The 15,220-nt window shown below is 47.4% G+C and overlaps 1 protein-coding gene across 3 annotated transcripts in view; it reads right to left on the bottom strand.

Annotated features, from left to right (window-relative positions):
• Positions 1-524: 524 nt before the first annotated feature.
• Positions 525-15,220, bottom strand: part of PIAS4 (protein inhibitor of activated STAT 4) — a 45,659-nt gene continuing 30,963 nt past the window's right edge. The window contains exons 7-11 of one of the 3 annotated variants that reach the window (XM_060232617.1): positions 13,682-13,787; positions 11,859-11,932; positions 9,472-9,632; positions 8,105-8,247; positions 525-3,541 (exon numbers count right to left, since the gene is read on the bottom strand). In XM_060232617.1, the coding sequence (XP_060088600.1) occupies positions 3,333-3,541; positions 8,105-8,247; positions 9,472-9,632; positions 11,859-11,932; positions 13,682-13,787 (693 nt within the window). In that variant the 3' untranslated portion in view covers positions 525-3,332. The remainder of the gene's footprint in view (positions 3,542-8,104; positions 8,248-9,471; positions 9,633-11,858; positions 11,933-13,681; positions 13,788-15,220) is intronic. The other 2 variants (XM_060232620.1, XM_060232618.1) reach the window with 2 other exon arrangements.

Below are 15,220 nucleotides of genomic sequence, written 5' to 3'. Positions count from 1 at the left end.
TTCACGTCAGTATTTCCTAACTGTAAAGTGGGTACATTGTTTCTGGAATATCGTCTTTAAAATGTTTTAACACACTGCCACTATAAACACTTATTAGGCATAGTATGTTACCGACAAGTAAGCCACTCAAGCTGTCTGTGCTGCCGTTGTTTTTACCAGATGCTGGGGGGGGGGAGGGGAAGCACAGGAAGGCTATGACCTCCACACACCTATGAACGTACAGGTAGCTGGCTAGACTGGAACGTGAGACCTTTTAGCCGCATCAAGCAGGTGTCTATGGGTAGATTCATAATTCACCAGTGGCTGGCTCTGTGGAACCTCCACAGTCAGAAACAGCAGGAGGGGAAGAGATATGAGCAGAAAGCTCTGTTTGTGAGCCACCTGCCCGGCTGGCGACCCAGATAAAGAAGCGAAACCAGAACTTCACATCAGAACCAGCCAACCGCTTCCATAATTTTGCATTTCAGAGCCTCTACCTCCTCTAGGAGTTAACCCTACAAACAGTCAACCGACGCCAGGAGAGATTAAATTGAAATCTTTCCTTTTATTTATTTAACAAACACTATAATCTCGAATTTTCGAAGAATGTGTATTGAACAAAAGAAAAATAATTTTCTTTTCTTTACAAAAAAGGGGGAGAGAAGAGAGGATATAAGCAAAAAAAACACACAAGTGCTGTATGTACAGGATGTCCAAGCTAGGGGTGGGGTGGGGGTGGGGATAAGAGAAGGTAAATACAGAAGTCAAGAGACAGTGACTTGGCTTTTGGGGGGGGGGGGGATCCAAGGGGATGGGAAGTTAACACACAGTTAAATTAGAGTACAGATTCCGGGGAAGAAAGTGGAAGGGAGGGGTGGGGGGAAGAGAGCTAACCCTACCGCCTGGCTGAAAATGCAAAGCTGAAAAATCTGTACAAGAAAACTTCATTTTGAACAGGTCTGCATGTTTTAAAACAAACAAACAAAACAAACAAACAAACAAACAAAAGCCAGCATATTGCTTACGTTGAGCTATGACACTTTCACTGACTTTGGAGAAGGGAAGCGACCAGATTTTCATGTGGGCTGAAAACAGAGAAAAGTCAGGTGAGCTGGGCGGGACCCACTGAGCCCCCGCCCCACCCTGTCCCTTCATCAACAACATTAAACTCCAACTTTTCTAGCTGGGGGTGCTGCTGTCTGGGCAAAAGCTCTAGAGGAGAAGGAAAAGTCAAGCAAGTAGACAGGAATGTTTGCTGTGAGGTGGTGGGGCTTGTTAAACAAACAAGCAAAAAGGAAAGGAAAAGAAAAAAAGCACCCATCTGCAGTGGTCTGGTCTCTCCCCATAGTGGTAGTACAGATATGGTGAGGCACCTCAGATTTTGGAGTTCCCAGGAAGAAGGTATCCTGCCATGGGATCTGCAAAGACGGCCAAGATTCCCTCAAAAGTGAGAGGCAGGAGGTCTTTTGGTTCAGTTCTAACTGGCCTCTGACATGCCCCCATAGGTTGTTTTTTTTGGTGGGGGGGGGGAGTGCATTTCTTTTCCTATCAGAACATCGGGAAGCAGCGACGATTTGCATCTTTCCTTTTAAAAAAACCCAAAAAATTAAGGGTTCTACATTCATCACCGAGGGAGGAAGGAAGAGCTGCTACCAAGTTGTAACAGGGGAGGATGCGGTTACGGAGAAAAGCAAGACCACACAACATGGCAAAAACGCAGAAGTGGCAGGTTAACAGCCAAGGAGGGGGGGAAAAGTCACAAAACTCTCGTCTGAGTCTCTAGAAGGTGCACCAAAGAGTCCATGAAGAGGACCCTGGTGTCCCTAAGAGACACTCTTCCCCCCACACCCCGTGACTTAATATACACTCTTCTTCATAGATACCCACAGCTTCTTGCTTGGGGGAAATGACTGGTGACTTTCACCTCCCTCCTCAGCAAGGGAAGTCCAGAACAACCGCCGGGAAAGACAGAGGTCGGAGGACAAGTCAAAGGCTGGTGGCAGTGGTGGGGAATATTAAAAAGGTTCCATAAACATACATGCATGCTCTCAGACACAGAGAGGAACAGCGGCACAGCAAGGCGCATACCCGGAAGCCTTTTGAAAACACAGTCACTTGCAGGCCGGGGCCACCCCTGGCTTGGCTCGGCGCTGTTCCGCACAACCGAGCGACAACCTGAATTGGGTAATTCGTTTATTTTATTTTATTTTTTTTAAAACCGAGGTAGTTGGCAAGAAACCAAAATTGAAAAAGAAACGTAAAGTTCCTCCACGGGGCAATTTTTTTTTCCTTTTTGTTCTGGAAGGCCCACCAACCGACCCCACCCCCACCCCCACCGCTCCATTTCCCGACGCAGCAGGCTTGAGTCAAACCCTTTGGGGACCGAGGGGAAATTTTGCTCAGCCTTCCGCATCTGCCAAAAAACACACTGAATTATTGCACTTCAAAAAAAGACAGTTTGTGGTTTGAGCCCTTCCCACATTTCAACCTCCCCCGCCCCCCCCCCATGACCACCCTCTCCCTTCTCTCCCTCCCCTCCAATGGCTTCTGTTCGACTAAAAACAAAAAAAAGGAATCACTATGCAAGAATTCTACGTTATTTTCAGAAGTGGCTAAAAAGGATCCCAACCTTTTCTTTACATGAGGTTACAAGCTGCTCAAACACTGAGCGATTCCAATCTCTCGCTATTTTCTCTCCCCCCCCTCCCCTCCCCTTAAAAAAAAAACTTAACATGCCCCCCGGAAAGAAACATCCAACTTGGAAGCTCTCTTGGTTCTAGAAACCTCCCAGCCGGACCACCCCCCCAAAAAATATCCCCCCAAACACCCCCCACTTCATATATTCAACGAGGCGCTTCAAGAGAGTCTGGAATGGTTATTGAACAAAGGGGTGGGGGAGAATGCACACAGCTTCAGAGAGACACAGCAAGGCTAAACCAAAAAACAATGGTCCACTGGGCGTTCAGACAAGTTGCAACCAGCCTGCAGTTTAAGGTTATCCATGAAGCAACGGGAGAGGAGAAGGAAAGAAGGGAAATTGAGACAGTGGTGATTCCTGATAGGCTGCCCGAGTCCCTGGCTTCCGGACGCCATTTGAGCCAAGCTGACAAGAGCCTGAGATTGTTTCGCGGGGACGGGGAGCGGAGGAAAAGTCCAGCCATGCAGTCGCTCCCCAGTGCATTCTTTTGTAGTCTTATGTTGGATCCGAAGGTGGAGCTGAAGGTCTGCTTCGGAGGAGAGTGAGATGGAAGGGTGTGTGTATGCGTGTGGGAGAACAGCCCCTCTTCCCATATCCAAGTAAGCACCAGAGTATTCAAGCTTTTCCACTGGGAGTTCCGTAGCGCCCTTGGCGGTCAGCAGGCAGAAGCCAGGTCTTTCTTGTACAGGCGGGGCCGCTTCCGTCTGGGCCCCACGTCATCGTCCTCGTCATCGTCCTCCTCCTCATCCTCTTCGGAGGACGAGCTGTCCAGTGTCAAATCCACTACGTCGGCGGGGACCTTGCCGTTTTCCCCGTTGGTGCTGGGAGCTATGGGAAGCACCCCGTTGACGTCTGAAGTCCCCCCTGAGGGAAAAATACAGCATACACAGATGTGAGGTGAAGGTCTGCTGTTCATGGGTACTTCTCAGCCCCCTCCAGCATTCTCAAACTGGACTTTTTTCTACCCAGCCTTCACCCCCAGCCCACCCCCATCAGTCTAATCCAGGGATCTCTGTGGTGCCCATGGGTTTCATGGCATCCACTGACACCTTTCTTGGCACTCAACGCGTGATTGTAGACAGTGATTGAGGCTACTTAGGCTTTTGCCCAGCAGAGCTCTTGACTGGCTGAGCAGTTTTTAAAGATCTTCACTTTGTGACTGAAGGTAACCTGCGACAGCCATTTTGTGCCTCGTTCCACTTCCTGCAGCAGCCATTTTGTGGCTGTGCTCACCACGGTATGCCAGAATTCTAAAGGTGCCAGACAGCTTTAAAAGGTTGGGGACCTCTGTGCTAACCAATCACAATATACGTTAACAAAATCAAAAGTGAAACACAGCTCCAGAGATTTCAGATTTCTCTAGGCAACAGAAAGGACTAGAAGCTTCTCCTGACAAGCAGAGCAGAAAGATGCGCCCAGCAACACAGGAGTCAATCAGAGTTGTGCTCTGAACCATCCAACAGGAGCTGAGCACTGGGAAACAGTTAAGACCTTTCAGGGAGTGTATTTAGCTAATTAAGTTTTGAGGGGGCAGAGTTAGGGGTTGGTAGTTGGGAGTGAGAGAGAAGGGTTAGTTTACCAGGAACATGAAGAAAATGACATTGTGTGGACTGTAAACCTTTGGTTGCCCCCCATATGGGTAACTGAGATGTTGCCTAACAGCAGCTTTTCCTCAGGCAAACAATATTCAAAACCTAACATCCTGTAATTCCTGGCTGACGGTTGAGTTTACTTCAAGTTCTGTGTTTCTTTCTGAGTAAGCATTATTCTTGCTCACTTGTAGAAAGGAAGCCATCTTCCTTTAATCAGGTTTATCTCATCATACAATGTGTATCAATCCAGGCTTGGAGCTTATTCTAAACCTGGATTTTCTCCCCTTGAATCCCCTCCCTTTTTTCAAACTCATACTGGGAACCTGAGGAAAGGAGATTGTATAACAGGCTAAAGTCCTGTGGTATGCTGTTTATCCCCCCCAATCCACCACAGTTCTGTACTTTTTAAAAAAGAGAGCGAGAGATGCCACAGAGTAGAAGCACAGCCTTTCCAGGATACCACAGGGTGCAGGCATTAATAGGAGGGGCTGGTGGGGAGTTACCCTGTCTGTGGTTCACAACATAGCTGGCTTCTCTCTGTTTTCTAATCCCGCAGGCACAGTTTGTCAACACAGGCCCTCCTCAGTTCTCAGTTCTCTCCACCACCTCTTTCTGTTCTTATACCAATCTTCAAGCAACTACTCAGCTACAGGGTTTCCCAAACTTTTCTTTCCTGTGGCCCGGTTATTTTTACACTTCTCCTTCGTGGCCCACTAAAATTTGGAGGTGGAGCCGGAAGACAGGAATTATGTCATTTCCTGTGGTGTCAAGGGCCAAGTGATGTCACTTCCGGGGCACACTGAACCAAAACTCCACCTTTTCCTGTGATGTCACTTCCAGGGCACTCCCCCAAACCTGCCTCTTCTTCTGAAGTGACTTCGTTTTCAGAAAAATCTCTCTGAAACTCATGCTGAGCCAATATGGGGGTGGAAAGTGGGCAGTCCTCTCTTTCCACTCCCACACCTGCATGCACCTATCTGTTTGTGTGTTCTTCTCCAGCTTGCAAGCATTCCTAATGCCCATGTTCAATTGCCTGCACCACCTACACACCCCTTCCTCAACAGCACTGGCCATTGTATGCAGTTGGGAGTGCTGTTGCCATTGCTATCAGGAATGACAGCACTGTGTATCACCCACACTGGGCCATGGCAGCTGCTCTACCTCAAAATATGCTGAAACATTTAGTAGGCCCTTCCTTCAGCTGCTACTTCTGAAACCCTGACTCAAGCTATAACCAAGCTTGCTTGGTTTCAAGAAAATCTTTTGACAGCTATTTTTCATACTTTTCTTTGGCTGAAACACTGGGAAATTGCTGTGAAAGATAGCAGAGAATTGTACTGCAATTAATGTATTAATTTCCAGTTATATGAAGTCCATACAAGCTTTTCTGTAGTTATCCCAAAAAGGATATTTATGAGGGGCCTACAGCTTTTTACTGACTGTGTTTCCCATGCCTTTAAAAGCAACCTGTTTTGCAGATATTTAGCCAGGGAACTTCTTTCATCCTTTTTAATATCTACAGAAGGAGTTTAGTTTTGGTGTCAGACAGCTGTTAAAAGCAGGACCAGTAAAATGGTGCCATGTTCATAGTACCATCACTTCCAGTGCTGTTGAAATATACTGCAGTGATCTCCAATAATCTCTTTCTGCCCCACATCTCACTCACACAGAAATCTAATAGAAAGGCCAGCTGGCTACAACTGGGGGTGCCAACTTTTCATTGGCAGAGCTCCTATGTCTGCAACAACAGTATGATGCACAGAAAAGTTTCATCCAGTAAAAATGGAAGGAAAGAAAGAAAGGGAAAGAATGAAATGGAAGGAGAGGAAAAGAAGACATGGAAAGAAAGAACATAATGTTTGATCAGGCCAGTGGACTATCCAGTCCAAAATTATCTCATACAATGCCCAAAAAGCACCAGAATGTCCATCAGTGGGGCCAGGGCACTAGAAGCCCTCCCACTGTTGCTTCTCCCTCTCCCAGCACCAAGAATACAGACAGAGCATCACTTGCAGGGAAAGAAAGAAGGGGGGAGAGGGAAAAAAATCTTCCTCACCATCAGATGATCCCAGCCAGCAACAATTCTGCGCAGGGGTCATTTGGTAAAAAAAATAGCTACTGGAATGCCCACACCCCACCCCTCCCGGCTGAAAAACACACACACCCTTCTTTGCCACCCAGGCCTCCTGGGGAAATCTCCCCAAAAGAACATACTGCAAGGCACATGAAAGCTCATACCTTGAAGAACACTTCACTGGTCTAAAGTGCCAGTGGACTCTGGCTTTTCTCTCAAACACTGGGAGGGGGGGGGAAAGGAAAGAGAGGCAGCTCAGCTCCTCTCTGCACAACAGAGATGGGGGAAGGAAGGAAGCAGAGCAGAGGTCATGCTTTGCTGGGGGCTGGGCTAGCTTTGGCTTTTCTTGTGACCCGGTAGTGAGGCTTCCGTGGCCCAGTACCGGCTCACGACCCTGAAAATGGGAAACACTGGTCTAAGAGACTGGCTTGTTCTCCCTTATCTCAATTGGCCCTTCCTTCCACACATATTTTAGATAATGGGTAGGCAACTGTGGACAACCATGGTCCTCAAGCATGGCCCTTTGATCCCACAGACAATTATCTCCCAACATGGAAAAAAAGTACTTCAGGCACTCCTTTATCATAAGATACAATATGAGCAAAGGGCTCTTCATCCCCTTTACCATAAGTCGTAATATGAGCAAAGGGCTCTCCATCCTCATCCCTCCTCTCCCATCTCTGGACTTCAGATACTCCTCCACCCTCTCCAGCCATGACATGGGCAAAGGGCACTGTTCGCTTGTTCCGTACCAGTATAACCAGCCACTGAACTCTTGTCGGTTCTTCTCACATGCTCCTCAGCTGCTTACTCTTGCGAGTGAGTCAATATTCAGACAGCCAAAGTGCAAAATAATTTGAGGGCTCGCACAAAGCCATTCACAGAGGGAAAGGAGTTAAAGACCCCTTTGCAAATAACTTGCCCTGCATGGGAGAGAGACTTATGCACAGACTTATGTGGGGGGGGGGGGGGGTCAGTAGCCAACATGATGAAATTCTGATCACCAGGAGGCACAATACTGAAAACTAGAGAGATCACATATTGCCTAGAGATCCAACTGTGATGGTCTAAAAGGAACCAGAGTTCAAGACGTAAACAGATTATTTGAAAGGGGGAAGGAAATCCTAATGAAACAATGGGAAAGTTACCTGAGCAGCCATTTTAAATCAATGTATGTTCTGCTTCAGATAAGAATGAAACACATATACAATGAAACTATGAAAACGATCAATTCACAGTAAATGAAAAAAAAAATGAACACAACTGGAACTTTGGATCAAATGACAGCATGTCTGACCCATGATTGCTCCATTCTGGGTAAATTGTTATCTGTCATCTTTTATTTGTCTCTCATTGTAAGGTCTTTCTTACTTTAGATATGCAACTTTAATGATGAATTTGTATTTTAATACTAATTGGGAAATGTTTAATTTTAAAATTATTTTATTATGTGTTCCTTATTAATTTTCTTTTGGTGGAATCTCCACCTTATTCTGTATTGTTGCTATGGCTTTCCTTTGCTAATGCAATAAAGACTGACTGACTGATATGTTAATATAGCAACACACTACAAATTGGACAGTGACGAAAAACAGGCACACGGCAGGTTGTTCCTTATTGGAACTTTGCAAGGTGGCTGTAGTGGCAAAGTGGGACATTGGTGGCCATTACCCAGACTCTTCGTTTGTCTGTATTTTCTAAGACAAAATGAAAATAAAAGGAAAATATATGGCAGATGCTAACCAGGGCTTTGAGACCCACCTGTGGATCCACCTACGACCAGTATTGGGCACTGGGGGCTGTAGCTTCTCTCCTTCTCCGCTTTGATTGGGCACCAGGAACCGTCCACCAGGTACTCGATCTCGTCGGCATCCTCGCACTCAGTCAAGATCTTCGAGAGTAGCCTAGAAGGAGAGCGCCGGCACCACGTCAGGTTCCAAAACCCGGCACTCTACTCTCACCCTTCAGCAACAACCTGTTGTCCCTTTTCTGGCATATTTTGCATTTTGTGCATGTGTGTCTGTGTGTGCCTGCCTGGAAGTCACGGTGACTTCTGACAACCCCCATTGGGGCATGGAGGATGTTCAGAGAAGTGGCTTGATACAGCCTACCTCTGCCTCCCACTCCTGGTATTCCCCTCCAATGTAATCCAATTGCCAGTGTCACCCCTGCTTAGCTTCCGAGATCTGACGAGATCAGGCTTGCCTGGGCTATCCAGGTCAGGGCAGCAGCAACCAGTCTTCTCAAGGAGGCTTGTGCAGAAGCTCCTCTCTCCCAAAACTGTTTCAAAGGAAGGAGGTGGGCACCTCATGGATCAACATCAAGAGGCCTTGGGCAACTAACAGAGAAACTCCCTCTTCTCCAGGGAACTCAGGATGGTGAGGAATCCAAGAACAACCCTACTGAATCAGGTTTATCTGCCAGTCCAGCATTCTGTTGTCAAGAGCTGGCCACCAAAGAAGCCCATAAACAGTAATGGCTCTCTTCTGATTGTCTCCAAGACTCAAAGGCTTATGTATACAGATATTCTTTAAAGATCTCAGAGCCAACAGATTCTTCCTCTTGCTTCTCCAGCTCTTTATAAATGCAGACTGGTTGACCCAGACTGGGGGGAGGGATCCATCAGTCTGTTTCAACCATAGTTAGTCAGAGGTTTCTGGGGAAACCACAAACTTTCCCCATAGTCTATGGCCTCCTCCAACTCCATATCTGGTATCGAGACATACACTGCCTCTGGCTAGGGAAGCTCTATTTAGCATTTAAATGCTATTGTGGGATTTTCCCCCCCTCCCTTCATGAATCTCATTAGCCCTCTTTTCAAGCCATCCAAGCCAGAGGCTACCTCCATTTCTAGTGACACAGAATTCCAGTTTCTTTAATCCAGTGGTTGATCGGAGTCCACAGTCTTACCTCCCTTTCCCTCAAAATGGTTCTTATGTTATGTTATCCTCACAGCCATCCTGTGAGGTGCATTAAGGCTGAAATCAGCCCAACGTCAGCCAACAAATGTCATAATCAAAGGAATGATTCAAAATTAGCTCTCGCTATTCTGAGCCCAAACACCATCCATTACACCTAAAAGGCACATGTCCACGGCACATCTAACAGCCTCACTGGGCTCAACTCACCCGTCAATCATGAGCTGGTCGTAAGTGGCTGGTTTGTCGCACACTGGACACATCCATGTTGGCTTCTTCTCGTTCATCTGCAGGTAGAAGACAGCGTCGAAGCACTGCAGATGGGCGCAGGTCTCCGCCCGACACGGCACGGACAGTCGCATCTTTACCAGCTTTAAGAGAAACATTTGTACACACACACACATGAAAAGCAGAGAATGGCAAGCCAGGATGGTATTTCATGATGTGTCAGTGGTCTAGGACAAGGACAGTCAATAGCTGGGTTCTGGTGTGTAATATTTTTCAGGAATCAGCCCAATGGTCGGGAGGAGAAGGAATGCAGTCCAAGCTCTGCTCACAACCTGAGTTTGATCCCAGCAGATGCTGGGTTCAGGTAGCTCAAGGTTAACTCAGCCTTCCATTCTTCCGAGGTCAGTAAAGTGAGGACCCAGCTTGCAGGGGGTGAAGAACAGATGACTAGGGAAGGCAATGGCAAACCACCCTGTAAAAAGTCTGCCGAGAAAATGTCATGATGCGACGTCACCCCATGGGTTGGTAACAACTTACGTGCTTGCACAGGGGACCACCTTTACCTTTTTATGGTACAGTGGGGAAAATTTTAAATATGTATCTTGGTTGCTAAATAGCCAAATCTAGAGTGTTCTAGGTATTTCACTATCTCAAATTCTGCACGATATGACTACTTATATGCTCATTTATCCAAGTATGCTGAGTTTGGAACACCCCTGGTTATTGCTATAGAATAAAGTTAGAGTCCAGGGGGGCACCTTTAAGACCAAGTTTTATTCAAGGCTATAAGCTTTCATGTGCAAGCACACTTCTTCAGTTATTGCTCCATCCTTCATAATGAATTAACTGTTTTAGTCATGTTCTTTATCATAACGTTATTACTATTGTTATTATCCATAAATACTGCCTATAAATACCCAACGTGGTTTTTTTTTTAAATGGATCCAAGTGGGTAGTTAGAGTCATAGAATCACAGAGTTGGAAGGGACCTCCAGGGTCATCGAGTCCAACCCCCTGCACAATGCAGGAAACTCACAAAGACCTCCCCTAAATTCACAGGATCTTCATTGCTGTCAGGTGGCCATCAAGCCTGTTTAAAAAGTTCTGTTGGTTTGGAGCAACGGAACAAAGTTTGCTTCTGGTGGAACCTTTGAGACCAACAAGTTTAATTCACATGGAAGCTTATAACCAGAATTAAACTTTGTTGCTCTTAAAGGTGCCACTGGACTCAAACGCTGTCTTGTTAATCTGACGAAGACGGAGGTTCTCTACCTGGGTCGGGGCGGTCCGGGGAGAGAGATCCAGCTGCCGGCCCTTGCCGGGGTGCCACTAATACCGGTCCCCAAGGTCAAGAGCTTAGGCGTGCTCCTCGAGTCCTCCCTTACAATGGAGGCTCAGGTGGCAGCCACTGTTAGATCTGCCTTTTTCCATCTTCGGCAAGCACGGCAGCTGGCCCCTTACCTGGACCGCAGCGACCTAGCGACGGTAATCCATGCTACGGTCACCTCAAGAATAGATCACTGTAATGCTCTCTACATGGGGCTACCCCTGACGCTAACCCGGAGACTACAACTAGTGCAGAACGCTGCGGCACGGCTGTTAATGGGGCTACCACGACGGGAGCACATTCGGCCAGTGCTGAGAGAGCTACACTGGTTGCCTGTTGTGTTCCGAGTTCGCTTCAAGGTGTTGGTATTAACCTTTAAAGCCCTTTATGGTCAGGGACCTGCCTATCTACGGGACCGCCTTTCCCCATATATCCCCCAGAGAGCACTGCGATCAGGGACAAAAAATCTGCTGTCTGCCCCTGGCCCAAAAGAAGCCAGGCTATCCGCAACAAGATCTAGGGCCTTCTCGGTGGCAGCACCAGAACTCTGGAACACCCTCCCAGAAGCTATAAGGGCCCTGCGGGATTTGTCGGCGTTCCGCAGGGCCTGTAAGACCGAACTGTTTAGGCAGGCTTTTCTGGTTGACTGAAAATGGGCTGCCACCGGACATCCTACAGAAGCTGGCGGTCATAGTCAGAACCCAATACCGCCAGACTAGATTGAGATAGCGTACTAGTTTTTAACTTGATAAATGTTTTATGGTTTTATATGTTTTATGGAATTGATTGTTTTTATGATACTGTAAGCCGCCCTGAGTCCGCTTGCGGAGAGGGCGGGATATAAATGTAAAGTAATAAAATAAATAAATAAATAAATAAAAATAGTTTCTCATTCCCCACCATCCCTAAAAGTTGAAGATGCACTGCAGGCAAAACATTCCCCCCCCCCCAATTTGTTCCCTGCCAAGACATCATCTTATTGCCAACTGGGCTGTGGCTTATATAACACCCCCACACACACACTACCATGCTCACCACCTACCGGACATATGAGAGATACACGGACCCCCGTGGTGGCGATTTCGCTTTCTGGATCCAGGCGCAGCTTCTCTTTGACTGTATGGGCGGGAAGGTGGGGAGAAAAGTGGAGGCCATGGTCAGTTAGCAACTTTCACTACTTGCCAACGAGTCAGAACTCCCTCCAGAGAGAAGTCCCGCAACTGTCCCAGCTCTAGACGCTCAACTCCTTCACCTCTTCTTACCTCTCTCCAGTCATCTCCCCTTCCCTTCAGTGCTACCGCAGTCCCTAACTGGGAAAGACGTTGCAGTGGCGATGGGAATGGTAAGCTAGATTGGCTACTTTCTTCACACTCTAGCGGGACAGTCCAGTTGCAAGATTCTTTGCACCAACCATGGCAGAACACATGCTTTGTCTGCAGAAGCTCCCAGGTTTCCTCCAGCCATCGCTGTCTGGAAGGTCCTGGGGCGGAAGATGATGTTTGGGGGGGGGGGGGGGGTTCTCTCACCGTCCGAGACACTGGACAGCTGCTGCCGGTCAGAAGAGACCACACTGGGCTGCACAGACCAACTGGTACAACCAGGTATGAAGCAGCTTAGCGCGTTCAGAGTAAGCGGACTGCAGAGACAGCCAAGGACTGATTTTGGCTTCAAATCACACGGTCCACGGTCAGAAGCAAGACACCAGACTGGACAAGCCTCGGTCCTTCTCCAGCAAAGCATATTATAAACCACATCCCCATCCTGCTTGCTTATGGGGCATATACGAAAGCCACTCTGCCCTAAAGCATCCTCTATAGCAGCAACATTCACATTCGGCTTTAGAGTTATGCTGGTAGTTTGCTGCGTTCTTCTAAAAGCAACAGGGCAACAACACAGCACCCATGCTTTCTACAGGCCTTCTCCCTCTCCCCGTTCCTAGGAAAATGCAAACTAAGGTGCAAACCAGTGTGATCCACACCCAACCCATTTTTGCTGAGGGGAGGGGAGCAACTAAGTGGCGCAAAATGCAGCGGCACGTTTTTGTTAACTGTATTGTCTTTACGGGCAAGCTTACGGCCGGCGCTATACCAACTGCACTGGCTACCAGATGAGTACCGGATCTGCTTTTAGGGTCCGGTTCTGAGATTTAAAGCCTTATTTGGCCTGGGACCGAAATACCTGCGGGACTGCCTCTCACCCTGCGGGACTGCCCCAGAGATTGGTACGATCCTCTCCACAACATCCCTGGCCTGAAGGACATCTGTCTTGCCTTGACCAGGGGAGGGCTTTTTCAGCCTTGGCCCCGGCCAGGTGGAATCAGATCCCCATAGAGATCCGGGCCCTATCTGACCTACCACCATTTTGTAGGGCCTGTAAGGTGGAGCTATTCTGCCGGGCCTTTGGCTGAGGCAGTGGGCGTCCATGTTCTATCTATCTTGGCCTCCCATACTGTGATGTTATCTTTATCACTACCATCTTACTGTTGTACTTTTGGGGGCATGTACCCAACGTATTGGGTATTGATACATGTACCCAACTGGAACTGCTGCCCAGGTTGTATATTATTGTCTTAATGGTTTTACTATATTGTTATTTATGGTTTTAATCTGTAAGCATTAATTGTTATTCTCTGTAGTTCTCTGTCCTGACCCCACTCTTGGGAAAGGGCGGAATATAAGCCAACTAAAATAAATAAACAAACTAGCTGCCACCTCCATTCTCAACTGAGGCTATAAAATCAGTTGTCTGCCAGCTCAAGACACTCGAGAGAGAGATACTGATTATCTCCAATAACCATCCATTGGATCTCTGAAAGGTGGGCACCCAGAGGGCAGCCCAAGATACTCAAGAGAGAGGAGCACTTACCAAGTGCTTTGCAGAGCTCTGGGTGTTTAATGCCAATCGTTTTCAACCTCTGCAACAATTCTGCAGACGTCATCTGTCGCACTAGGTACAGGCCCACAGAATAGCTCTGGACATCAAAGGGAGGGGAAGGGAATCAAACAGAAAGTGTGTGAGACCTCAGAACAACTTAAATACCACCCCAGAATGGCAGACAGGACATTTATTTGAAGCTTTTAAAATATATATATATACACACACACACACTTCTCATCTCACACTTTATAAAGTCCTCAAACCTCAAGGTATTTCTGATGCTCTTCACCCTGATTCATTTCCCTTTCGTGGAGATGAAGGGGCGGGACAAGGGGTCGTGCAGATGAAGGGGCAGGACCAAGGGTGGAATTCTAGCAGGAGCTCCTTTACATATTAGGCCACACCCCTGATGTAGCCAATCCTCCAAAAGCTTTGTTGTTCAGCCGCACAGTCGAGTCCGACTCTCTGCGACTGCATGGACCAAGTCACACCAGGCCCTCCTGTTTTCCACCATCCTCTGAAGTCTGCTCAAATTCATGTTCATTACATCAGAAACGCTGTCCAGCCATCTCATCTTTTGTCATCCCCTTCTTCTTTGGCCTTCTGCCTTTCCCAGCATCAGGGTTTTCTCCAGTGAGTGCTCCCTTCTCATTTGGTGGCCAAAGTATTTGAGCTTCAGCGTCAGCATCTGACCTTCCAAGAAACAGTCAGGGTTGATTTTCCCTAGGACTGACTGATTTGATCTTCTTGCAGTCCAAGGGACTCTCAAGAGTCTTCTCCAGCACCACAGCTCGAAAGCATCTATTCTTCTGCAATCAGCCTTCCTTATGGTACAACTCTCACAACCATACATTACTACTGGGAATACATTTTGTAAGCTCTTGAAGGATTGGCTACATCAGCGGGTGTGGCCTAATATGCAAAGGCGCTTCTGCTAGAATTCCACCCTGTTGGGACTCTGCCAACAGGAGCAAATTTGATTTGCAATAGCTGGGGCCAGCCAGGACGGAATTAGCCCCCATTCCTATGGCACAATGGCAGCCCATGCCGGCAAAGGCGCCACAGTGCACTGCAATCCCCACCCTGGAGATCTGTGCAATACACAGCTCCTCCGCACAATGTTGTGAGCTTTGCAATGGGATTGTTTTCTGAAAACATCTGCCCTTCTTTTTCTGCACAAGCCCTCCTGCTTCCCAGCCAAGGCAACTTACACAACTAGACCAAACCAAACTACAATTAAGTTGATACACCTAAAACAAATAGGACAAAAACCTTGAAACGGGTCTAGAAGCTACATTCCATCAAAAGCAGGAACAAACAGAACAATTACTTAGACTCTGTTCACATCCAGGCTTTTTTACCGCCATGTGATTTGAGCACCCTCAAAATGTCAAATTTAATAGGCAGGTCACTGGCCAACACAAGTTGCAGAGGATGCATTGTGTCAGCCATGGAAGAACAACACTGGCCGCTAATTTGTTTCTGGGAGCAATTAATCGTTTTGATGCTGACCTTCAATGCCCTCAG

Source organism: Heteronotia binoei, chromosome 2 (genome assembly GCF_032191835.1).
Source record: "Heteronotia binoei isolate CCM8104 ecotype False Entrance Well chromosome 2, APGP_CSIRO_Hbin_v1, whole genome shotgun sequence".
Classification (NCBI taxonomy): domain Eukaryota; kingdom Metazoa; phylum Chordata; class Lepidosauria; order Squamata; family Gekkonidae; genus Heteronotia; species Heteronotia binoei.
The sequence above is the reverse complement of the archived record's forward strand: the minus strand, read 5'-3'. Positions and strand labels throughout refer to the sequence as shown.